General features: G+C 42.9%; 1 protein-coding gene across 2 annotated transcripts in view; it reads right to left on the bottom strand.

Moving 5' to 3' along the window:
* Nucleotides 1-422: 422 nt before the first annotated feature.
* LOC6644094 (protein dachsous) overlaps nt 423-26,846 on the bottom strand; it is a 69,105-nt gene continuing 42,681 nt past the window's right edge. For both annotated transcript variants that reach the window (XM_023176686.2, XM_047010657.1), the window contains exons 3-11: nt 14,740-15,421; nt 13,585-14,186; nt 12,651-13,110; nt 11,570-12,072; nt 8,441-9,545; nt 7,948-8,355; nt 7,493-7,865; nt 4,460-5,778; nt 423-4,338 (exon numbers count right to left, since the gene is read on the bottom strand). In XM_023176686.2, coding sequence (XP_023032454.1) covers nt 950-4,338; nt 4,460-5,778; nt 7,493-7,865; nt 7,948-8,355; nt 8,441-9,545; nt 11,570-12,072; nt 12,651-13,110; nt 13,585-14,186; nt 14,740-15,421 — 8,841 coding nt within the window. In that variant the 3' untranslated portion in view covers nt 423-949. The remainder of the gene's footprint in view (nt 4,339-4,459; nt 5,779-7,492; nt 7,866-7,947; nt 8,356-8,440; nt 9,546-11,569; nt 12,073-12,650; nt 13,111-13,584; nt 14,187-14,739; nt 15,422-26,846) is intronic.

The following is a 26,846-nucleotide window of genomic DNA, read 5'->3' as shown; positions in this document are numbered from 1 at the left end:
AGCTTCTCTTCGATGTTTTCTCTTCGTTGTGTTCTCCTTGTTCCTCCTCGTTGGTATCTCCTTTTTTTCGGTCAAACGAAGGTTCAAGGGTTCAACTAAATTTCAACACCTATCAGAGATTTGTTGATCTATTTCAATTAAACCTCAGTTAACTAAAATATTCTGAAAATAACTTCTATTTAATAAATAATACAAATTTGGGTATTTATTTTTTGAAAAATTTCATATTTCATTTTATTCGATTAATCGATGATTTCTTTCGCTATTACCAACTAAGGCTTATTGGAAAAGGGGTTAGACAACTTAAGGCTAAACATTTTTACAACATTTTTAAATTGATTTGTTTTGCTAAACTTTAAAATCACACACAAGTGAAACTAAAAATTACTTAACAAATAAATTAAATTAAATGTATGTAAATCTAAAATATTAATGATGTTTTCTTTTGTTTTTATTGTTACAGGGACTCGTTCCCAGATGATTGTGGAATGAATAAAAATACAACTTTTTACATTTCTGAATCAAATGCGGGTATGTAGTGCCTTTGAAATTAGCACGATTTGTGTGGAAGTGGGGGATTATATTTCTACCTATCTACATACATATGTATATGCCTATCTACATCTATATAGTTAATTGCTTAACTAACTAGCTATCTACATACGAACTAGGGGTCTAAATGCTTATAACTTATGGCTGGCTTGGCTTGGTTTTGTCTCCTTTTGAATAGAAGCAAATTGTGTTTTATTTTGCGTTTCGATTCTTTGTTATTTTTTTATCAGAGAGTCTTTGTTGGCTTTGTATTAAGTATATACAACTATATATGTGTATGTGTGTGTGTGTGTGTGTGTTTGTGGGGTGATGTGATGTGTGCGGTGCATTGTGTGAGAGGGTGCAAGTAATACTATAAGCTTATCGATCAATTACCGTTAATTTTGGGCACATCTCCTCACATTCTTGTCCCTGGATTCGATCGTTGACTGGGCTGAGGCTGGCCGTGGTGGCCATGTCGGGGTGGTGGCATGCCCAAGGGTGAAATGGAAGGTGAGCGGGTGGCCAATGGCGAAAGGGAGGGCGAAAATGAAGGCGACATGGCCGAGGAGGTGCTAAAACAGCTGCCACTTGCCTCATGACCAATCGGTGAGCGTGGGAACCCACCAGACATGCTGCCGTTCATATGATGGGGTGGGGGCGGTAGTCCTCCTCTCAGGCCCCCCGGCAGATGATTTATTGCTCGCGGGGCCACATTCGTGAGAAGTGGTGGTGGAATGCTGTTACCAGTTGATAATGGAGGCGCTGATGGTGCAGTTGCAGGTGGAGGATTGTTGGGCTTGTGGACCACACTGCTTAAAGATTGTTTTCCACTTTTACCACTGAGTCCGCTGTGCTCCGACATGCTGCTCGAGTCATCTTTCAGTCTTGCTATTTCAGAGAAAACATGAGCCAAGGGCTGATATTGCGGCCCCCAGTCCAAGAGATAGTCCCAATTGTAACTGCCCGTCAGTTCTTCTTCGCTGTGGACGATGGAGCTTAGAGAACCGCCACCTCCGCCGCCGCCACCTACGACAACTGGGACTGATAGGGGTACGGGCATCTCGCTATAACCATGCCCATGGTGTGTACCAATGCTACCCGCCGTTGTGGCTGCATCATCTGCCGCACTGCTGTCTAGCTCAGAACCACCAGCTCCAGTCGCCCCGCCCGATCCCACATCGTTGAGCTTTGCATAGATGAGATTGGTGATATCCGAGCGAGTGGTGGCTGCATCTTCGTCGACAAACATATGAAGGGGCATAGAACCGTTGATTGTTGACCCCCCGGCGCCGTTACTAGCGCCACTCGGATCATGATCAACAATCCCCAAACGGGCCAGATACTCTTGGGTATTCTGAACGGAGATGTCGTCATCACTTACTCCACCATTAGAACGATGATTGAGGGGTCCCTCATTGATCATGCGTATCTCCTCATCTTCGCCGTCATCCTCTGCGGAACCTCGCCCACTAGAACCTGACTGCTCTGAGCCAGACAGCTCAGATGTAGTGGCCGCCCCGGAACTTCCTCCATGTGGGCCAAAGGGTGGTATCTCATCATATTTTGGAGGTGCAAACTGTCCTGAGGCAGCGCCCGCCGCACCTGTTGTACCTCCTGCTACATTTCCACCTCCTCGAATTGGTATGGTATCAAAGGCACTGGGATCCACATAGCTATTTGAACCACCCACTGTTTGACTACTGAGATGTGGCTTGATAACATTGCGGGCTCTCCCCCGATTACTACGCATGTGAACAAAGAGGAAAATGCCGGCAGCAGCGCAGAGAACAAGGAGAAAGGCTATCAATAGTCCAATCGTCCAGTCACCAAAGCCTCCTCCGCCAACGCCCCCTCCTATGCTGCTGGCCAGATTCGTGCTAGGATGAGCCAACGGGTCGAGAGTAATTTCCACAACAGCCATGCTGGACAGTGAATTGGGCCGACCAGATGAGGCGGAGATCACCAAACTGATATCACCGCCGCCAACTTCGGCGTCTTCCAGTTTGAGTTTTCTTTTGACCAACACCGCTCCGCTGCTGCGGTTCACCTTGAAATGTTGATGCGGCGCACTTAATTGGTAGACAACACGGCCATCAGGTCCGCTATCCGAATCCGAGGCCTGCACTTGACCGACAACAAACCCAGCAGGCAAGGCAACAGCTGCTGGTAAAACGAAACGATATGTTCGTTCCGTGAACTGTGGCTGGAATTCATCGCGCGACTCGATCTCCACACGAAGAGCTACTCTAGCAGTCTTGCCACCCATATCGGTGGCTCGCAGTTCCAAGTCGTAACGCTGACGCTGTTCATAGTCGAAAACGCCTGATGAAGTGACTACACCGGATTGGGGATCTATGTGGAAAAGACGCCATTCATCATCGCCATCTGCATTGGACGGTGAGGCAGCTAGGCTATAGTTAAGCTGTCCGAAAGGACCACGATCCAAATCAGTAGCCTGTGCTCGGAAAATGGAAGTGCCCATTGGTTCATTTTCGGCAAGAAAATGTATATATTCCGTTAGAGGAAAGCGTGGTTCATTGTCGTTCTCATCGTACAAGTCGAGATGGAAGGGTTGCAGACTACACAGTGGTCTAGGTTGTTGACTGCTGTCACAGGCTCTAATAATCAGCTCATAGCTACGGGCTCCACTGTCGAAGTCCAAGCGATTATTAACAAATAGCACCCCAGTTACCAGATCAATGGTAAACATATGCTCATCATTGCCCGATGTTATATCATAGACAACCTCAGAGTTGGGTGTATTTTCCTCATCAGCGTCAAACGCCATTATTTGGGCAATGGAATACCTCAATGGAGCTAATTCGCTAATCTCGGCCTCGTATTTGGCACTGGGATCGAAAATGGGAGCGTTATCATTGAAATCCACAACACTGATTATCACACTAATGCTTGAATTCAAATGTGAGTGGGCATAACCCATTGACAGTCGAAGCTTGTAGAGGTTGTTTCTCTCTCGATCTAAAGGTTTCACCAAAACTATGGTCTTTGACTGGATCAACTCAAAGGCCGCCTCCTCATTGCCCAAAGGATCAATCATTATGCTGCGATCATTCGACATGGCTTCCTCTTGGGTCAACTGCAGGACAATTGAACCCAAAGGAGCGGCCTCACTTATCTGAGCACGGTATTGGGTTTGCAAAAACAGAGATCTTCTTGCGCCAGTATCCCGATTAGCTTGAACTCGGACTAGTGTAGATGAACTTTGTTTCGGCTTACCGCTATCTTGGGCCACAACTCGGATAAAGTAGTCACCGTTTGGAGATGGAGGTGATAGTGATTCCGAAGTCAATCGAGACATGTTAACCGAGACCACTCCACTTGAAGGATTCACATTGAAACCAATCACGGTCGGATGTATACTATAGCTTATTTGCGATATATCATCACCATCAGCATCAGTGGCATTCACTGTAACCAATTCCACATCCATTCTTAAGTTATTATCATCCTCATCCTCCACCAAAGGCAGTTGGGCGAAATACGCAGGAGGCTGTTGAGCCAGAAATACGGGTGCATTATCGTTTTCATTACCAACTCGTAGGGTTAACATGGTGCGAGCCTCGTGCGCTGCATCAGACGCTATGATTTCCAATTGATACTCTTGTTGGGATTCATAGTCTAGACGTCGTTTAAGTACCAATTTACCGCTATAGCGATCCAGAGCAAATATCCCTTGATTCTCTCTGGCTACACTGGAATCGCTGCCCAAGCGATAAGTTAATGTGGGGTGAGTATCCACATCGTTAGCCGAAATGGAAGTAATCACCGAGCCCAACTCAGTGGCTAAATAGAGATGAAATAAACAAAAATAAAGCAAGAAAATGGGTTGATTGTTTGATCTTACAAATACTTAAATATCTTATGAATATAATGATAATCTATCTATATATTGTGTGTTGCTTACCTTCGCTGACGCTGACCAAATTATTTGGAGGAAATGTCGGCTGATTGTCATTCACATCGACAATCTGTACCCGTATTGTTGCAGTCCCTGTCATCTGAGGTACTCCCTCATCGGTGGCAATGATCTTCAATTGATATACATCTCGTATCTCCCTATCTAGGACAATATTGGTTTTCACAATGCCGCTGAATGCAGGTTCAATGACGAAAGCGTTATCATGATTCCCATCGACAATGTGATAACGGAGGCGGGCATTGGCCCCCGCATCAGCATCAAAGGCCTGTACTTGAGCCACATAAGTGCCCTTGCTGTTACCCTCCCAAACAGTGGCCACGAATTGATGCTGCGAAAATTGTGGACTATTATCATTTTCATCTTCCAGCTCGACAATTAATTCCGCATAACTGGTGAGAAAGGGTCCCGAATCCGGACTGGCACTGCGCGCCACTACAACAAGTCGAAGCTCATGGGGTTGTGAATTGGTTAGAGTAAATGACAAGGCACGCTGACTGCGTGTCGTAAGTCTTCTTGCTTCATCCTCTGCCTCTTCTGGATCGACTTCCTCCGTTGATTCATTAATCTCTTCATATTGCATTGAACGTCCACGGTTACCAGCTGCATTCGTTGAAGAAATGGAAAAGCCATCATAGTCCAAAAGTGAAGGGTTAGCCACCCGTAACTCTCCTGTTGTGGCATCCAGCGAGAAAATTCCATCATCATTGCCCGCACCAAATGAGAAATTTACCTTTTGTCGTCGTCCATCGCTGCGCAGAGCCACAAACTGTAAGAGTCGAGTGCCTGCAGGTGCATTCTCCTTCAACTTGATTCTATATGTGTCGTTTTGAAACCGCAGAATAGGCTGGTCAACGGGTTGATCACCCACCATTAGCTCAATCAATCCCTCTGAAAACTTTGACGGATTACCCTTATCGCGAGCCATTATTTCCAGTTGAATCAGGTGTCCAGCCTCACTGGCCAGACTTTGAGTGGCGCTCAATGCTCCCGTGTGTGGATTAATACGGAATTTTCCAAGCTGATTACCCTTGAGGCTACTACTACCCGACTTGAGACTGTATGTGATTTCGCCGTTCAAATTCTCATCAAGATCGTGGGCCTGTACCTTAACCAACGTTTGCCCGGGCTGTATCAAAGATGGCACTTGAGCCATATATGGATAACGCTCAAAAACGGGCTTGTTGTCGTTGACATCCAGGACGTTGATCTGAACCGGAACACGGGCGGAACGCACCTCGTAGCGTCCACCATCGGTGGCCAAGGCCATAAAACTATAGCTCGACTGTAATTCGCGATCCAGTTTTCTAAAGAAATGGAGAGAAGGAAATATGAATCAATTAGAGTTGGATGGCTTGAGGTTATCTCACAACAATCCCATTATTATTACCTCGCCACACAAATGGCTAAGCTATTGAGCGTGAGCTCAACCGAAGTGAACAGAGTTGGGTGTAATTAAGTCATTTGTGATTTGTGTATAAACCAAATTCACATGGGCAGGCTAATCCAGCTAAATCATCAACTACCACTACCAACAGCAACAGGGGCATTCCCCCTATGCCTGACACAAATAATAAACCAAAATGATTACAATCCTTGGCATGCCTAGACTGACTCTTCCACGGTCTCCACTTCTTGCATGTTCGCCAATAAAATGAATTTAGCAAATTGCAAGCCCATCCATGAGTTCGAAGTTCCGACTTCTTCAGTTGAACAGACTCATTATACCCTAAACTTTACGCAGGTTATGTGCCCTTACTATAAGAAGACTTGTTAAATGTTTCAAGTTTCGATAAGGCTCTGTTGATATGTTCAGCTAAACATATTTTGGTGTTAGTGTTAAGTTTTTTTAGAGGGAATCTTCTAGTCGGTTTGTTTTTAAAATATACCGAATCGTTTTATGAATTGAATCAGTCAAAGTGAAGGCAAACGCAGAGGCAGTCTGTTCACTTTCCCCCCCTTGTCTCTCTCTCTCTCAGTTTCTATCTATCTGCCTTGCCAAAGGGTCAGTTGCTGTTTGGTTGTTGTTGCCGTTGTCAGAGACCCCAGACAACGTCGCCGAACAAGAGAAGTTGTCCAGTCCTAGGCCTTGTCCATCGTCAGTCACTCAGTCCAACAACAGCAGGAAAAAAAAAAAAACGAAAACTAGCATCAAAAGAAACAACAACAACCACGACAAGCAGCAGCCACATTTTTGTGCCTTTTTTGTTTTTTTGGTTTGTGTCCAAGTCCAAGACTAACAACAACATCACGAATTGTCTGTCTGTCTGCTCTACAATTCTCCTCTGTGCCCATTACCTACCTCCAACTAACTCCGCCTTTCGTCTGCTCTTCTCAGCCCTGCTCTTCATCTACTCGGCTTGGTTTCTCTGTTCTGGACTCTCCGTTTTTGTGTGCATTTCGTTTTTATTGTTTGCCGACAATCAGCGTAAGATAAAAATTGGTACATGACAGGGGATCGCGTTTGTATAAATGGCAACACTGACGCTACTGTCATTTCAAGTGCCCCCCCATAGCACACCTTCCGCCTCTTTCAAACCTTCACCCCGCCAACAAAACCAACTCCGCGGCCAACTCTGACTGACAACGCGGACTGTGGGGGAAAGCGGGGCCGGAACTGACCCTTATTCCTTCAACGGAACAAGCAATTGTTGTCATTATTGATTCTCAATAAGCATAAATTTGCACTAGAAGGTATCGCAGAACTCCCAACCTTTTGAATACCTTGTGAGACTTCCTTATAGCAAAGAGGTATCAGTCAGGATTATCGGTATCAGTTAGTTAATTGAGCTAAGAATTTAAATGGAACTATGGGAGTAGTTCCATTCAGGAGGTATCTTATCGTCGTCACCTCGATTCAACGGATTGAATTGCTTTTATTCGTTTTCAATGTATGTCGTAGGTACATTTTAGTAGATGTCGTTGATGATGTTGCGTAGGTTGGGAAAATTATGTGTGCAGCAAAGTTCCGTCCTTGCGCAAAGATCGGTAACAGAGATAAGAAATACTGATGTCACTTACCCAACAGTCGTGATGAGTCCACTTTTGCTGTCGATGGCGAATTGCCATTGCGTTTCATTGGCCAAGGCATAGACCAATCTGGCATTGATGCCCAGATCTGCATCGTTGGCCTTAATTCGCACAACACTGGAGCCGATTGCAGCATCCTCTGCGATGTTCGCAATGTATTTGGGTAGCTCAAAGCGAGGTGCATTATCATTTTGATCCTCAACCAAAATGGTGATATTACACTGACCCTGCAAACTATTCGGTTTACCTCGATCGGAGGCCTGCACTTGTAACGTATACCGGGAATGTTGCTCTCGATCCAAGGAACGAGCGCTTAATTCCCCCGTACGTGCATCTATAGAGAATTTGTTTCCCAGATTACCACCTAAAAAAGCAAAAAGTCAAAGATAAAGAAATAAATTATTCATCGAGATTGCATTAGGCGCTTCTAAGTTGTTTGGACGCACCTATAATGCTATAAAGTATATCTGCATTGACGCCTTCATCCAAATCAGTGGCCACCACTGTGTGTATTACGCTGGTCTCACTATTCTCTGGTACTGAAAGTCCATAGCAAGAGCCTGGCCGAAATTCCGGAGCATGGTCATTGACATCACCGATTGTAATAACAACTGTGGCCACATCAAAGTGTTGACCATTTGATGTGGTTGATGTTTCAGTAGAGGAGCGCTGTTTCCGGATTGATGAACTAGCTAAAGCGGTTAGTCGATTTGCATCTGTTACGTAGATCGGTAATCGATACTCTGATTGCAGTTCGCGATCGAATTGTCCACGGGTGGTGATGATTCCGCGTTGCCAATCCACATGAAAGAGATCATTGGCCACACCTACTGGTATCTCATAAGTTAGATTAGCTGTAGAGAAAACAAAAATGAACATTGATCAGATTGATCCTTATGATCAACAGTGCTAATATGGGGCTATTCAATATCCTCGTACCATTGTCGCTTCCATGGGTTGGCTTAGCTGTCACTTGTAGAACGAAACTCCCACTGGGGGCATTTTCCAATATCGTTGCTCGGTACAGCGCCGACAAGAAACGAGGCGGATGACTGTGGCTCCCTTTGACTACTATTTGTAATTTAAGCGTGGATTCCAATGATTGTGGTTGACCATGATCAGCCGCCCTAATCAGTAGATTGAAACGACCATTTTTATCCAAATCATCGACACCAGCAGACACTGGGAGCGATTTCACCAACTCTATTTCGCCCGTCTCCGAGTTGATGCGAAATCGTCCTTCTCCATTGCCACTAAGGATTGAATAACTAATTTGTCCATTGGCTCCTTTATCGGGGTCCATAGCCACCACATGTGTGACCACCTCACCGATGCGTATGGCATCGCTGACGTAGACCAGGGGACCGGGAGCCATAAATTGTGGAGGATTGTCATTGGCATCAGTAACCCTTAAACGCATTGTAACAGAGCTTTGCAGACGTTCGGTGACATTCGATGACTGATCCAAGGCTTGTACCACCAGCAAATACTCCTTGATAGACTCAAAATCCAATGGGGATTGCAAGCTAAGTGATCCAGTCAAAGAATCCATGGCGAATATCTCCCCTACACTCTCGTTTGGGTAATGATGGGGGGAGTAGCTCAGTAAACGGTATTGCAGTTCAGCATTGTGACCGGCATCCGCGTCGGTGGCCGTGAAGTTATAGATGATCGTGCCCACAGATGTTGCCTCACTAACATTGAGTTCGAGAGGATCTTGAGGCCAGTGTGGAGGATTATCATTGATATCGGCCACCTCGATCTTAACTGTTATTGAGCTACTTTGTGGGTTATTATTCGATGTCATGTCCAGTGCGCGTATCTCAAGCCGGAATTCCGCTTGCACTTCGCGATCAAGTTGGCGAGCCACTACCAAATTTCCCATTTGACGGTCAATGTCAAAGGCACCCTCAATTAGATCTTTGGTCAGAGGATTGAGAGAGTAGGTAACGCAAAGCTGATCGTCGGGTGCATCCAGACTATTGCTAGTCTCGCTGGGACTGATCGAGCCCACTACATGGCCCACGCTGGCATCTTCGCGTACCTGTGGTAAAAAAAGAAATACAAAATAAAAAAAATGGCAATTATAGATTAAATATTTGCTGGCCTGGTCTTCAGACTCTACTACTCTCGTTCTTGTTCTTTGGCGTATCTTAATCTCAACAACAGTGTTGAAAATCCAATCTTAAAGCAATAATTCATACTTCAAGATTACGAAGGCAGCAAACATTTAAAAATTTTCAACCAACGAAGATCCCACCTCCCTCTTGCTTCTCTCGCTTCCCCGCTTGTCCCGTTTGCAGTGCTTCCCTTTATTCTACAGTTTTAAGTTCCAACTCCAACTCCAAGTCCAAGGCAAATGGCATTAAAAAGAAATTATGCATTCCGACCAACTCGGCGGCGGCCCCAAAAATCACTGAAGAAAAATGCGAGTTGCAGAACGTCGAGGGGGGTTTGTGGGACGACAGTAGTGAGGAAGAGAGGCTGTCGAAACGAAAGGGGGGATGTATATGTAAGGGTCTCTGTTTGGCATAAGAATTTAATATGCAAAACCGCAAAAACCGTTCTGAGAGTAAAGGTAGAAAGAACCAACCAAAAAAACAAAACCAAAAAAACAAGAAAGGTTTCTTGCCTCCTCCTCCTCCTCCTCCTCCTACTTCTGTTCCTTCACCTTCTTCTGATCTTATGATCCTTCTTTGTAGTGAGGAGAAAACGTAAGGTGAAAGAGACGAATGTGTGGGTATCTTTTATATATATACATATATACAAGTATATATGCGAATATGTATAAAAACATTGCAAAAATTGTTTGGGTCGCCAAAATGGAGACACAAAAATGACAGTACGAGATTTATGCCCCTCCAAAGATTACGCAGCAGAGGAAGAGCTGCGCCGAGGCGAGCCTAACGATGACTACTGGACTGTAGTGGACGAAGCTGTGGTTTTTGCTTTTTTTTTTCGGTTGCCTTTATACAATTCTACTGTTTTATGAAAATTATGCACAGAATTTTGGTTCAGCATAAATGGCGAATGATTTGTTAGGGACTTTTATGGCAGGCAGCAGTCAAAAAGCCAAACGGGAGAGTTAACCTCAAAACCACATTATCATCATTGTCGTCGTCATCGTCATCGTCATCGTCATCACCATCATCATCATGATCAACATCATCATCTTCATATCTTGCTTTGCTTAATTACAACAGGAAGATGGAGTAGAGGAGGAAGAGAGTAGTTGGCATGGCGCTGCAACGCCAACGCACAGAACAAAGGCCTTCCGACGACGGCGATGCAACGAAATGTGTCAATTTTAATTGTAGCCAGAGCGAAGGACGACGATGACGACGACAACGACTTGGTCTGGTCCGGTCTGGTCCGTTCTGGTTGGCTCTGATCTTGCCCGGACTGAAGAAGAGTGACTGTTGGAGAGGCAATTAAATGCATGTCAAAGCGTCTCGCCCGACCAATACTGGCTAGTGCGGGTAAAGGGGGATGCAGCTGGAGGCATGCAAAACATGTGCGAATCGAACGTGATAAAAATGTGTTAAGGGCTTACAAAAGCAGGAACGGTTCAGCAAAATGCCTGGGCCCCAAAATGTTCCTAAGGCGATTAAGTTAAAGCCCAAGTCCTTGTTTCTTTGCTATATTCAGACGCACTTTGAAGTCAAATTAGCTTGCAATTTCCGTCTGGCTTTATTGTCTTTTCGTTGGACTCGCATCAGTGAGTAAATTTCGTTTAAAGTAAACCAGTCCTGATTCTTGTTACGAATTGCTTTTAATGGGGACCCTGGTCACAGTCTGTCAGGAGTGACAATTACGCGAGGGCTCCTTTGAATGCAAAGGCGACACTTCCCACGTCTCACAGTCATACAATCATAGAAGCACATCCACCGCGTAGCGTCGTGTTCTTGCCCTTTGTCACGTGATGGCTACAAATCATCTTAGTACCAGCACGGACAAACGTTCAACTCACGACTCTATTCACCGCTTTTACATTCGGTGTAAAACTGGAAGCGTCAAATAGACGAAAGACAAAAGGAAATCTCTTTCATGCTTAGTGTAAGAACTTACCCTGAAGACCAGGCTAGAGCTGGTGAATGTTGGTCGATTGTCGTTGAGATCCAGCACTTCTACTCTCAGCATGCGCAGTGTCTCCTTCGGCGGTTGACCGCCATCAGTTGCCGCCACTCCTAGACGATAGATGCTGCGCTCCTCATGATCAAGCACCGTGCGAGTGCGTATCACACCAGTTTGGGGATCAATGCTAAACAGGCCATGCCCGTCCGAGTCACGACCCTTAACAATTGAATAGGTGATAGATGCATTTTGGCCAGAGTCTCGATCAATGGCGCGAATGCGCACCACTTCGGTGCCGGGAGGCTGTTCCTCTCGCACACTTACAACATCCTCCTGAGGATCAGCTATTTCCGGGGCATTGTCATTAACATCCGTGACATGGATGCGAACGGGTACGCGTGCTGATCGCTGCGGTGAGCCCTGATCACGAGCCTCAACCAAGAGATCATAAAGTTCGCGTTGCTCTCGATCCAGAGGCTCCTTGGTGGTGATCTCGCCTGAAAAAAAGAACAAGAGAGATCAAACTATTGTTTACTTGCCAACTTGAAAATGGGTCGCCACAGCTCTGATTATTCGTTGTGGTGTGGAACCAGTTTGCCAGGATTAGCTGCACGCGATTTCCATATTTAATGGTGCAGGCTGGCGCTGGGGAGACACGCACACAGCCCACAGCAGAGAGCATACACAGTGGCCGGTTGAATGTCAACCCAATGATATTCCCATTGACGGATGAGCTGACAGCGTTAAAACTGTTGTTGCTCAAACACTAATGGCCAAGATCCAGCTCCAGCTCCAGCATCAGCATCACCTTGCAGCTCTCCTCAATAGAGTAGATGGCCAAGAGATTGCATTTTTATCTTGTCGAATGGGGAACAGGTTTGTGCTCTGTCCGTCCCAATGGCTGCTATTTGATCTATGGGCGACAGGCAAGTGCTAGAGTGCTAGAGCGGGAGTTGAAACTTGGCCCGTAATGAATGACCGTGGGTCATGAGCTAGTGCTTGGTGGCTGGTGGCTGGCGGCTAGTGTCTAGTGTCTTCTGACTTGACATTCAAGTGAGTTGTTTCAGCTACCTACCTGTAATGGGTTGAATCTGGAAGCTCGAGTTTTGGGGCATTAGGCTGTATCTGATAGCTGCATTATCTCCCAAATCCAAATCACTGGCCTGTACAATGCCCACTTTTGAGCCACGTCGCATATTCTCCTCTATGCGAAACTCATAGTTTGATCGTTTAAATTTTGGATCATTATCGTTTGCATCTAGAACACGTATAACTATTCGTGTCTTCGCCTGGGCAGCTGGTGTCCCGTTATCCGTAGCCATCACCGTCAGTTGATAGCGATCGCGTTGCTCTCGATCAAGGGGTGAACGCAAATAAAGCCAACCGGAATTGGGAAATACGCCAAAATGCTGTGATATATCCGACAGGGCATGGGAATTGGATATACTGACATTATCCACTCCGGCATCCACAATGCGATAGGTCAGACGGGCATTGTTACCCGTGTCCCGATCGGTGGCGTTCACTTGAATAATCTGTATCAGAAGAGAAAAAGAGGCAAGACAAGAGAAGTTAGCTGGCAATCGACCATCAATCATTTCTCTAGAGGCATCCCTAGAACTAACTGCAACTAGTTTTGAGTCTTGGCACCGATGCCAAAGATACCAGCAGCGATTTCTTGATAAAAACTAGTTTAGTTCAGGCAGCTTCAGAGCACAAAGAGGGAGCGGCAGCAACAGGAGCCATTTGGACTTATGGATCTTGCTCTCTGTCTCTCCCTTTGTCCTCGCACTCCATCTGGGTGTTGAGATATTTTCAACACGATATAGCGCCTGCTGCCTGACAAAAGCGTGACTTTTAGTGGCTGTTAATCAAATTTATGTTGTGCATTTAGTTTGCATTAAACAAAATTTATTTTTATTCTTGCTACAACAAACTAACGAGGAAGAATGCTTTTTGAACAGGCTAGATTTATCTAGTTTATGATTAAACAAATGCATTTAGTTTACCTGAGTATTGACGGGTCGAACTTCGGATATATTAACCGCATATTCATCTCGTTCAAATAATGGCGGGTTATCATTAACATCTTGTACGTCCACCAGAATGGTTAGATTCGATGATAGTGAAGGTGTTCCAGCATCTCTGGCCGTCACAATTAACGTATGCCTCTGCGACACTTCGTAATCCAAGTGCTGGGATAGGACCAAATGCCCGGAACTTCCATCGATGGCAAAGAGATTCAAGGACTTTTTACTTAAACTGGACAAACTGTAGGTGACCTGACCACTTTTCCCAGAGTCCTTATCTTTAGCATGAGCGGCATACAGGGGCGTACCCAGCTCAGCATTCTCGGGGACTGAAATGCGCACCGATGTCGTCTCGAATTCGGGAGCATTATCATTCACATCCTCTACTTCGATTTTGACCTGAGTGTGGCCGTAGACAGGAGGATCACCTGAACTGGTGGCCTGGATGTTAAGCAATACCTGTGCTTTGGCCTCATGATCCAATGGATGGGCAATTCTTATATTGCCCGAAGAAGATTCAATGCTGAAATAACCATCCGGATCGCCAGAGTAAATGGAATACCTGATGCCGCCGCGTTGAGCTGAAAGTACAAAGGAAAAAAGAGGAAGAACAATGAGAAGAGGGAACAAAGAGAAGTTCAGAGATGGCTGGGATTTGGATTGACACAAGACGACGGCGACAGCGATGGCGATGACGATGAGGACGGCGATGAGGATGAAAGGAAGTGCACAGCGAAAGCAGCAAATTAAAGCGCAAACTGATTTTGCATAGCCCCTCAAAGAGTCCAAGTTCATCGTGTTGAGGGTTGATGGGTGCAGATTTCTGCCGAAATTTGCGTTTGAAGTGCTTTTTGTGTTGTTGCCTTCGTTTTGGTCTGTCTTTTCTTTCGATCGCTCGTTCTTTCAGTGGTTGCATGTCGAGTCCAACAAATGTTATTTTAATTTCTACTCTTTGCTTTTCTTCAATCACTCTTTCTCTCTCTCTCTGTCTCTCTCTTCTTTCGTCGAAGTCCTCCTTCATCATCCTCACGATCATCGTCATCATCATCCACATGATCATCATATGCGCATATTTTGTGTGCTTTCCAGCTCACTGAACTACTAATGAATGCCTGTTCTTTTTTTACTACTTACCCGAATCGCTGCTTGAGGCCATAACCGATCCCACAACAGTGCCCATTGGTTTATCCTCTTTAACCTGATAGTTGTAGCGCTGCTTCTCAAAGATAGGTGGACGTTGCTGGGCATCAATGATGCTAAGAAAGACCATTGCATCGGAACTGGTACGCAACCCACCGCCATCCGTGGCGGATATATTCAGCATATGCTTGGGCTGTTGCCTCACCGATAGCATTTCCGGACGGGCAACAAATATCTCACCCGTAGAGCGTTCAATTCGAAAGATACCCGCTTCGTTGCCATTAACAATGCGATAGGAAACTTGGCCAAAGTCACCGCTATCCGGATCAGTGGCCACCACTGCGACGATCGGAGCATTCGAGTTGGTCTGTCCTTGACTTGATTGGGATTGGAATTCCTTTAGGGAGACATTGTACTCCCTAGGATAGAATACAGGACGATTATCGTTGATGTCTGTCAACTGCATCTTGATCATGGCTGTGGTGCTTAAGCCACCACGATCGGTGGCCAACACTGGAAACTCATAGCTGCTGCGTTGTTCATAATCCAGTTCACCAGCGATGCAAATTTCTCCCGAAGCTGAACGCACTTCGAATTCGGTCAAATGCTTGAAACCTTCGCCCAATGTATAGTTGACCATGGCATTGACTCCGCAATCCGGATCGCTGGCTGAGACCTGCAAAACAGACAGAGAGAGAGAGAGAATAAGTAAGATGAAGGAACAATTACAAATGAAGTTGTCAGAAATTTTAATTTGATTTACAGGCAGCGGCCCCCGAGGGGCTTATCTCAGGGTTTAATTTGACCAATTTGTTATGCTGTTGCCCCCGGGCGAAAACTCAAGAAACAAAAAAAAAAAACTCCGACTGAAGCTGCGGTTGCACATATCAGGGAAATGTCAACTTTAATTTTGGACACCCGCGCAGAGAGTTGAGCTGCTGGTCATGATTCATACTTACAGAAACGGGAGCAATAACCTCAGCCATTCCTCTCCTACTCCTTTAATTTCATTCGCCTGCCAATTAACCGAGTATTTGCATTTGGGAACTGAGAGCAACGTTGAAAATCGGCAATTAAAACTGTCATTATTTCACTCTAAATCCAAGGCGACTACCTCAAAGACCCTTCCTAAAACCCGACAAGACTTCCCACCGACCATCTGTCCGAGCTTCCCTTCGCTTCCGTTCCAGACTGATATGCATTTAAAGCAAAACGTGTCCGAATCGTTACTCACGTTGAATTTTCTTGCGCTAATTACACTTTTTGTATGGCATTCAGCATGGAAGAGGAGGAAGATCTGCTTAGATTGTAGCATAGCAGCAAAGACTAAAGACTTTCATTAAGCTTAGTTGGCAGAAGTTTTGTAAACCCGTTTAACCCAAGTGAAATTGTCGCCAGAGTGTCGGTCGAAGACTGGCAGGGCATGAACGGCTGAAGGGCTATGGCCGCCAGAAGACAGCCAACTTTATCTGTCAACAACACATCGGGAAGAGAGTTGAGTTGATCCTCGTCGTCGTTGTCGTCGCGAAAGGCTCCTTTTTGGGGTTAATGAATGCACGCCTACACGGATTATGACCAGAGAATGGCAATGGCAATGGCAATGGCAATGAGAATGGAGAATGAGAATCAAATTGAAAAGCAATGACCACTGCCAACAGATTTTGTTCTGTGGCTTAATACAATTTTGAGTTATGTGTGTCAATAGATTTGCTTTGGATATGGGGGCTTGTCGTTTTAGGCTTTTGGGGTTCAAATTAAGAAATTGCAAAGAAAAAGTCACAAACATGGGAAAGGTGGTGGCCCCTTCACCTTGGCTGGCAAAGAAATGTGTAAAGTGGTGTCAGGCCTTAAAACAATTTTAATTGTTAACTCTTGGCTGTGTTGGAATGCTCTTTAAAGCTTCAGACTCCGTGTTCGAATGAGAGTTTTATGCATCTCTTTGCCGCACGCAATTCTCACAATTTTATCACTACTTTTGGGTTTCTTTTGTTTTTCGGGGGAGAACATAAAACCGAGGAGAAGAAGCCCAAGCTGCAGCCGCGTTCGATGACCAATTATGGCCTAACAAGGCCTCAACTCCATTTCCAACTGTGGCTACTGCCGATTCTGTTGCTGTTGATGTATGCAAATAAGCTGTCAAAAGTAATTTCATTCAATTACCTTTTTTATCGTACACACACACACACACACAATGACAGTGTGAGAGAGAAAGGATAGTGAAAAGAGATGGAAACTGTGCCAGAACAATACTTATGGATCGCCACTTCATCTTAATTTTACACCTCAAGCGGATGCTCTTGTGGTTTTTGTGTCTTTTAAGTTTGATTAACACTTGAAAGTATTTTAAATTCCAATTCACACACACTCTCTCCCTCTCTCTCTCTTTCTCTCTCTCTCTTTCTGGCAGTCCCCGTCCTCCTTGCTAATATGAGTTGGCCAAAATGCCAAGTCGTCGTTGTGTGGATTAGCTTGAAGTTTTTGATAAGAGACAACCAGAGGCATAGAGCCATGGTAACAGTAACAGCCTCCTAAAAATCCGGCTCACTCTATTCCCTCCACCCTCCAAAACCACACCAGAGTTTACTTCAATCTTTGAGAGAGAGGTTGCGTCGCAGCGTGCGGCTTGCATATTTTTTATGCAATTTCCGGCAGATGTGGATGATTTACCTGCCTGGGCACAAGAGCCTGAGAGGTGCCTAGCCAAAATGGCTATGCTTATGCCTGACCAGGCCATTGCCTTAGTGGTGGCGGTGCCGGTGCCTGATGAGAAATTGCTACGTGCTGAGAAGAGTGAGGGAGAACAGCCATACAGACGTCAGGCCTATGTATGACTTGGGCAAGGTGCCTTTTGTTTTCTAGAAGAAAACTACTACTACTGACTGTCCCCTTGGCCGGGCTATCTGTTGTCTCTGCCAGGCGGTAACCCAATGCCACTGCCAATGTCTAAAAATGTTAAAGAAAGTGTTTTCGGTCATATCCAGCTAAATGTGGGGGCGTATGCAGAAAGCGTGAAAACATTCAGCATGTTGTGTTTGTGGTTTCTTTGGTTTTTGCTTTGCCTTCGTCAATCAATCGGTATCAAATTATAAAGACTTTAATTTCTCCACCTTTTACACAATGAATATATGTATATGTATGTTTCTTTCATGGCCTTAATACCTATCACATACATACTATGGACATATATGAAGAAAGAGAGAGAACTGATTTACGAGTTGACGCATTATCACACTGCCTTCAATATTTATGGCAAATATATACTCTTTTAACCTAATAGAAGCATAGACATTTTAAGAAGACGTTTGCAACATGTTTTCATCAAGCTATTTCACTAATTTTGTCATGATAATGGTATAGGAGAATTGGAATTAGAATGGGAGAATGGAAATTTTATTCCTGGCAATACTTGGGGGCTAAAAAATCCAACCTTTGAATAATTCTGAATTTTTTGAAGGGTTTATTAGTTTTTTATACCATACACCCATAGGGTGAAATGGTATATTAAAGTCGCCAAAATGTATGTAACAGGCAGAAGGAAGCATCTCCGACCCCACAAAGTCGGCGAGACGACTTACTTACTTCATTTTACCAGTAAAATTAAATACAAATATAGGGAATAGAGTCTTCGACATGACTGTTTATTAATTTTTCATTTTGTTCTTCTCTTATTTAATATATAAATTCTTCGGCATCCTTTTTGGTTTTGACCAGAGGAAGATTTATATGTGAGCAGATGTGAAATGAGTGTAGTGGAGTTAAGTTGAGATGGGGCAACTATTTGCTGAACCACCACCTGAACCTGAACCACATCTTGAACAACGAAAAGCAATTCTAACAGTTGTTGTTGTTGTTGTTGTTGTTGTTGTTGCTCTACTGCTGTGTCGTGTTATTAAGAATTTTTCTTTTAATTTTCCGGTATAGATTTCTGAGTTGTCTCTTTCATACATTTCTGTTCGGTTTGGTTATATTCCACTCCGCTTTGTCGTTTTACCACTTCCTCTCGCTCTTGCTCGTGGTTTTCATTTTGGTTATGGTTATGGTGTTGGTCCATGGACTCTTGGTCTTGGTCTTGGTCATGGTCTATTCCCATCGCTGCTCGTCTGTTGGATTGTTGTTGGCTGGCTTTTGGCATCATCAAAATGCATCTAACAAGGTTGTTAGGTGTTAAATAAGTGTGCCTTAAAAATTTATCTTGTACATTTTCCTCGCCATTTGATTTATGTTTGAGGCAAGAGAAGACGCAACAGTTGGCAAAAAGTTGAGGGAATGGCAAACTGTTTCTCTGCAGCTGGCAGGAAACTTTTGCTTTCGCCATCAACCAATACCAACAACCACAACAAGAAAACCAACAACCAAAAAAAAAAGAAAAGGAGACATGCAGCATCTATTGATAAATCAAAAGCGAAAAAAAACAAAGTAAATACCAAATACATGCGTGAGGGAAGAGGGAGATAGAGAGATGGTATGAGGGAGGAAGAGATTTGCATTAGGCCTCTAGTCATTGGACTTGACTTTAACCAAATGGCCAAAAACATGCAACAAACAACAAAAATTCACGCACATAAATTGCCAAGCGCCGATCTCGAGATACCCTGCAATAATAATCAGCCTCTAACGACTAAACCGTCTAGACTCCAGTCTTTATAGCTAATTAGTAAATCTTTTAATCTTATAATCAAATAAATTTATAAATGTATCTCTAACAGATCCAAATCGGTGAGCCATAAACCTGAACATTTCCTAGACGAGTAGTATGGGATAGTATATTTGTTATATGACTTTGGCGAATTTATTCTTTATGGCATCGTAAAGACAATCCTAATATGCCCCCTACCCTCTACATAAACCCACGAGTACAGGGTATAAAAAGCAACAGGTAAGCTCACTCAAAACTCAGCGGTTAAATTGTAAAAAAAAAGTCTGAAGTTGGTGGTGCGGGAAGCGCAGAGTGAGAGAGGAAGAAGGAGTGTTTGGGGCAGGGGGCACTAGTCAACCTCTGCGAATGCGTTTCTTGTGTTTTGCCTTTTTGTTTTTTACTTGCAGCTGCTTCATTCTCCTAGCCAACTCCTTCTCCTTCTCTGCCCCTCGTTTTCGGCCATGATGATGGATCGTTCGTTACATAAACTCTTTCCAAGTTGGAGGTGAGGAATATTGTTAAAGTTCCTCTTGAACTTGGTGGCAGTGGCCATCACCAGCAGTCCTTCATTCAAATGGCCGCGCTAATCAAACGTGGCCATTTCGCTGTGCCTCCTATTTAAACTGCAGTTCCTTCATTTTCCTAATTAAGTTGGATAAGGTACACGCTCCAATGCCTAACGAGTCCAACTCCTACCGCTCCACTCCCTTCTTGTCCTTAGCCCAATTTGACTTTTCTTTATTCTTGGTTCCCTATTCTTCAACCTACGCTCGTTTGCAAGTGAAATCAAAAGCGACAGGAAGTCCATGAGGGCCTACTATGCACCTACTACCGCATTATGGAATTGTCGTCTGGCCCAGATGCAGGCAATAAAACATTCTAATTGGCTCTGGAGTAGCTGGCGACCCTCAACAGGCAACATAAACAATATATCTTTGGGTTGATTCTTAGAAAATTCTTCTAATTGAATCTACAACATATGGAAATAGAATTAGAATAGCTGGACTATTTAAAATTTTCCTTTACAAATTACCCCATCTTACATTATTTTTACTTGGGTCACTTATAAGTAATACAGATTTTACTTTTTGTTTTTGTAAATTTATACACATCATTCAATTTTGATCTTTATATTTTTAAATTTCCGACAAGTTTTCAATACTTTTTTCTCACCGAGATATAGCCTCTTTCTCTCACCGTGTTGTTTGTATTTATAAGCAATTTTCCTGTTAGTTTTTAATAAAGCATTTTAATAGATAGCTTTTCTGTTGGTGGCTTTTGCCCGTCTGTGTGACTTTCCCCAAAGTCACACCAAAAGTGAGTAAGTGTTGGAAATTGTCAATGAGTTTGACCATAAAATGGTCAACTGGTTGGGCTGTCTGCGTTGCCAGCCGCCGATTGCCGCCATCTCCGTTTGGCATAAAACTGGAGCAGCTCCAGCGGCCGTTGGCAATGGCGATGGCGATGGCCTAGTGTTCGCAGGCCACACACAACGAGTTTTGGCACAGAAAATGAAGTGCTGTGCGAGCCCCGTCAACTTTTAGCTTAAAAACCTGGCGATAAGAATCTAGTTAGGCCCTTCCTTGGCACAGAGACGCGATTCAACTGGGTAGACTGAATCTGAATCTCCTCGCATACGAAATTCGATTTTGTACGCCCACGACATCGCGACTCGATCTCTTCTTGTTTGTTTCTCTCTAGGCCAATAACACAATCACAATTGCAGGCCGAGTCCGTTCTTGGCAAACAGTTTTGCATAAATTCTTTAGGCTAAGAACTCCTCCAACTTGGGCAAATTGAAAATGTGAAGAAGAGTGCATAAATTTTTCAATACGAAGATTTGTGTAAATATTTACGCAATGAATAACGAAAAAGAAATGAGAAATGCAAAAACCTACTCAGTATTTTTTTGCAATTTGCTTCCGGAAATGCATAGAAATTATGCATAAATTAAAGTACGTAGTAGTCTCAGGAGTTCGCGGCCGAAAACTGGTTGATTTATCAATAAATTAGGCAGCGTTTTGGTTAGTTTTATTTGATTTGATTTGATTTTAGTTTTGTCACCGTATTCGGTTGGTCACTTTCAATTTTTTTTTCGGCCGGCTCTGGAGTTGGGAGTACATTAAGTGGACAACTTTCTGGTTTGGACCTTGTCTCTGTGGCTGTCTAACGGTACCTGACACATTTGCAGTTGTGTATTTATGTGCACCAAACAATTCACAGTGGGTAAACCAAAAAGTTTGGAAGTAGAGCTATATTTATTTTAAATTTAATAATCGGCCTCGATTAGCTGATGAGATGTATAATAGATCAAGATATATTACTAAATTGAAAAATTTAATTCTACATACATCCAAACTTTTCAGAAATTGTAAACTAAAACATAAGTTAAATCGGTTCCCCAACATTAGTTTGTTAGATTAAATATAATACAAAATTGTATGAAAGTCTGTCAAGAAATAACATTTTCTTGATGAAAATGGAATTGGAATTGTTTAGATTTGTACAAAGTTTCTAAAAGATAAAACAAATAATAGAACTGTCCATTTATACCCTGCACTTGGTAAACTGAGAGGTTTCTTTAAAGCTATTGACAAATAACTCTAAAATATGCGAAAATTTTGTCGATCCGAAGATCGTTTAGAGCACAAACAGACTGTCCATTATATTTAGATATGTATATATTTTGTTCTTTGTTTCTGCATATATAGTCATAATAAATTTACGGAAATTTTACTAATCAGTGGTATAGAGTGTCCACCCAGTTTTATTATTAACTGTTCGATGTGTAAATTTTTTGGATCCGAAATATATATAGAAGCTGATATATTCATTTGTGTACACTGTGGCTTTAGAGGTCTATAAGAAGTTAACGCTTTATTTCAAGGATTTGAAATTGAGCTGATGAATTTATTGTCAACTGGATCAACTATGACCCATTCTAGTGCATATTTTCCCGTAAATTCATTGTTCCCCCTACGTGCACCTACCACGTACATATATAATATATGCAGTATATGTATGTTTGAATCCAATAAGTTAATCAAAAGTTCATTGCAATTGCATTCGTTGTTTTCGGTTTGTGTTTTGCGTAATTTAAAGCAATTCCTGTTAGAGGCAAGGCGCGACGCACCCACATGCCCCCGCTGAGCTAAGACACTAAAGACACTGGAGCCAAAAGCCTTATAAATCAAATTGGTAACTGGCCACTTGGTTGAGCCACAAGGTGGTGGAACCTATATACAAACATATGTGTGTGTGTGTGTGTGTGTGTGTGTGTGGAACGCAAATGCTCGCCCCACTCTTTAAAGGAGAGTGGACAATTTATGCGATTTTAAATATCAATTTTTGTAGATTTAGTTGTTTTGCCTTTGGTTTTCACCTGCAGCAGGTGGATTACTTTTTGGGAGGCAAATTAATTATGAGTATGTGTTGTGGAAAATTGAATTTCCTTCGCCTCGAAGTGGTTTTCAATGTATGTGCACAATTTTGTGAAATATTTTTAGCCATTAGGCAGCTCAGTTTTCAGTTTTTACAATTTTCGTATTTTTCTTTTCAATTTTTTTGTGTTTTTTCTTTCGAATTTTTCACTTAAAAGCATTATGCAAACTCTGCAATTAAGTTGCCAGTTGTGCCCAGTTCCCAATTCCCTCTACTCTAAAGGAGATTTCAGTGGTTGGGTGATTTATGTTTATTGCCGCAGCGGTTGCTGTTGCTGTTGCTGTTGCTGCTGCTGCTGCTGCTGTTTTGGGGCGGTGGGCGATTCTGTCAGGCTCCACGAGGGGCGTGTGTTAATTATGCGCTAACAATGACAAATGCTGTCGGAGTTCAGTTAATCAGCCAGCCGCCAGCTACCTTCAGTCTCTTCGTCAACGAGTTCAATAAACTTATAGAGTGTCCACTGTCCAGACGGGCAGCAGTCAGTCGAATAGGAAACCACAAAAGCCGCAAATATCAATTTGATTCCCAGACATTGATGATGGGATAGCTCTTTTAGAGATAGAGTGAGAGAGATGCTATGTAATCAAAATCATTCTTCAACCACAAAAGTACCATAAAACAAATGGGAAATCGCAATCATAATGAATATGTAAGACTAGAATCCCAGACAGATACCATTCGGCTGACCGCAAGACAAGTCGTCTCATCGCACAATATCTCACTTTCACTTGGCCAGGAAAAACATGGCTTTTCCATGCTCCTCAACCATGTTGCTGGCGGGTATAAATTGTTTTTTGGGCCTCAGAATAATGCAAATAGGCATCACCTGCTGCTGCTGCTGCGTTGGTTGTGCAGTCTACCAGCCCACTCAAAATCTACACTCTAGACCAAACAAAACACTGAAAAATGTAAATTTGATTAGAAATATTGAGGCGAAATTTCGAGTTCTCTGGCGAAATTCAAACAAACTCATACTAAATATTGTGTAAATTCTAGATTTATAAATCAAATCCGCTTTAAGAGGATTAAAGATATTTTAGTTTAAGAACTAGCCAATTTATTGCTTAGGAATTTGATTTATATTTGATTTCCCATAAACAAAATGATCATTTCAGAACCATTGTACTATGTATATAAAACGAGATAGTAAATACAGAAGTAACTGATTCTAATAAGTACCCAGATACCTATTAAGAAAAGTTCACATCTATTGAATCTTTTTGATTGTATTGTTTTGCTAATTAAGAATGACAAGGACAAGTCCAGAAATATTCCAAATCCATGCACAAAGTTTTTACAATATTCTCTTGGACGAATTTTGTTGAGTGTATCGATGCCCAAGCTCCGATTGTCTGTCCGTTTGTATGCGATCTGTGCGAACATGGAACCTAAAAATATGAATTTTCTCAGTTGTTTTTTTTTTTCGGTTGGTCTCGACCATTTCGGTCGTTCCGTTAGCTACAAACGAGTTACAAACACCTGTCATTACTCTAGCAAATGGCGGTGGTGCTCGGGAGTGCAGTTCACGGTGTTGCATAAGCTTTTCCTACGCTTCGACTTGTTTATGAAAATGATAAGCAGACGCGAATTTATGAGCGAAAACATTTGAAACTTAATAATTGGAGGACGCGTTTCCATTTGTTTCGGATTGATTGGATGCTTACGATTCGATTGTTAATGGTCTTTGAGTGGGTGGTGAAATGTAAATAGAAACTCCCTTGACTTTTTTTTCCCATTGAACATGGTGATCAGGATCAGCATCAGCATTTTATGTAAACCTGTTGACTAAGCTTTTAAACTTGTTACTCGGTAATGCGTTTACATTTCACCTTCTGCCTGGTCCCGCTTCTTAACTCTCTTTCGAATCTTGGCTCATGCATTTTTCAGAAAGAGGCTAACTGGATGGCTGGCTGGCTGGCTGCTCGATGGCTTGTTGAGTAACTCTAAGCCAGTTAGATGAAGATGCCTTCAAATAATTTTTGACAGTTTTTGTGCAATTGGCCACAAAATGATGTCCATTTTATGCGTTTACCCGGTGGCCTGACCAATTTTCCATTTCCAGTTTGAGTTGAGGAAGCAAACTGCGAAATGCATTTGAGTTGCTACTTTCAATTAACCGAAAATGTATTTACAATACTTTCTATTTTGAATGCAAATGGTATTTATTGCTCAACTTTTAGGCCAAATACCAAAAACCGAGACAGAAACAAAAACTGCAAAAACCAAGAAACTGCAATCTCCTGTCCAATTTTGGGCAGCGATGCGTGACTTAGTCTATGTCGTGTAGGAGGAGGTTAACTCAGAGGTGGATGATTAAGAGAGTGGTGGACAGGCGGCAGGGGGTGAGGATGCCAAAAACAAACCGCCAAGTCTATAAACAAATTTGGTCAAGCAAAAAAAAAAAAAACAAAGCAAAACTGTAAGACCAGAAACAAATAAAATAAAAGAAAACCCAACCAAAAAGTGGGAAGCCTTTTTTGAAGTGATTTATGCTAATTACGAGTAACGTCAAATAAGACAACAGCAAAAGCACAGGAAAGGGCGGGTTTCGTGTTTTGTTTTGATTTTTTAGCCAAAACAATTTTCCAAGTCAAATATGTATGTGGGAAACTCCATGGCTTTCAGCTCCTTCACCTAACAATCTCATTTGTATCATAGGAGCATTCACGAGGGTAAACCCAAAAGTTTTCTACAATCTTTTCATCTCAGAGAGAAGAGCTGAATAGTAAATTTATTAGATTCATTTAATCAGGCCAAGTCATCGAAACAACTTCTAAGGATTGGTGACAAAATTGATTATGATAGCTTTAATACACTTTCCGCAAATTTAATAGAGCAGCCCTCGTACAAACATATGTCGATATATATAGAAAAGCAATTTATTTAGTGACACGCCCATGGGGCCAAGTTTTTCTTTCGAAGTTCTTTTCACAATATATAATTAAAATTGAAACAAAAAGGCCAGATGTTCCACAAGAGAGAGAGCAAAAGGAATGCCAGGGAAATCAACGGACAAGATCGATAGAATTAGCCACTCACACACAGAGAGAGATAGAGAGAGAGACAGAGAGAGAAAACGAGAATGAAAGAGAAATCGTCTGATTCGAGAAAAAGGGCCTCAGAGATTGTCAGTTATTAGCTGGTCGCCGTCCACCAGTAGATCCAACTTCAACTTCAACTTGAACTGCAAAGCCTGCCATTAAAGCTATAAGTCGAAACAACGAAAATTGCCAGTCTAGGAAAATGAATGAAGAATGGGAAATGGAGACTGGAGAATGGAGAATCGAGAATGAAGAGCATGTGGAATGTTTATAGAGTTAAAGATGGAGTATTTCGAGCAGTTAGTTGGGTATGGGTATGGGTATGGGAGTCGTTGCGTCACACGATCATCAACAGCGCGTAGTGCGTGGTAATGCCTGAAATTACTGTACTTCAATAAACGTTAAGAAAGTGTTTTCAGCCATAAGATAGTCAAGTCAGTTGCTTGTCTTCTACCGGGGCTTACAAATTGAAATTGAAATCGAAATTCCCTAATCAGAGACCTCATCTGTTGTGCCTCTACTTACAGTCATCGTTGTTAATCTTCGCACACTTGGAACAAAAATTAATCAACATTTTATTGACGAGTTATTTTAGTTTAAGAATTATTTCTATTAAATTCAAGAAAGATCGGATGAAGTAATTAAAGTTTTCAGACTGAGACTTAATAAAGCCAAAATTATCACCGTGTTATCACATGTCTCCAATCTGCAATTTATAGCAATGACTTTTCTCTCTCATCTTTGTGTAGATTATGTTGTGAAATTTTTTACTGTGTACACGCAGGAGTAATCGATCGCATGTAATTACCTCTTCTTAGCTAAACAACTTTTCTAGATGATTTTTTGAGTGCAATAATGGAGATGAGGAGGGGTTCGGATTCAGACCGAATGGGAAGTAATGGGAAGGCAAGGGATGGAATGGGATGTGATGTGATGTGATGTGATGGGATGGGATGGGCTGGGCTGCGGATTGGACTGGCACT

Source organism: Drosophila willistoni (genome assembly GCF_018902025.1).
Source record: "Drosophila willistoni isolate 14030-0811.24 chromosome 2R unlocalized genomic scaffold, UCI_dwil_1.1 Seg167, whole genome shotgun sequence".
Classification (NCBI taxonomy): Eukaryota; Metazoa; Arthropoda; class Insecta; order Diptera; family Drosophilidae; genus Drosophila; species Drosophila willistoni.
The sequence above is the reverse complement of the archived record's forward strand: the minus strand, read 5'-3'. Positions and strand labels throughout refer to the sequence as shown.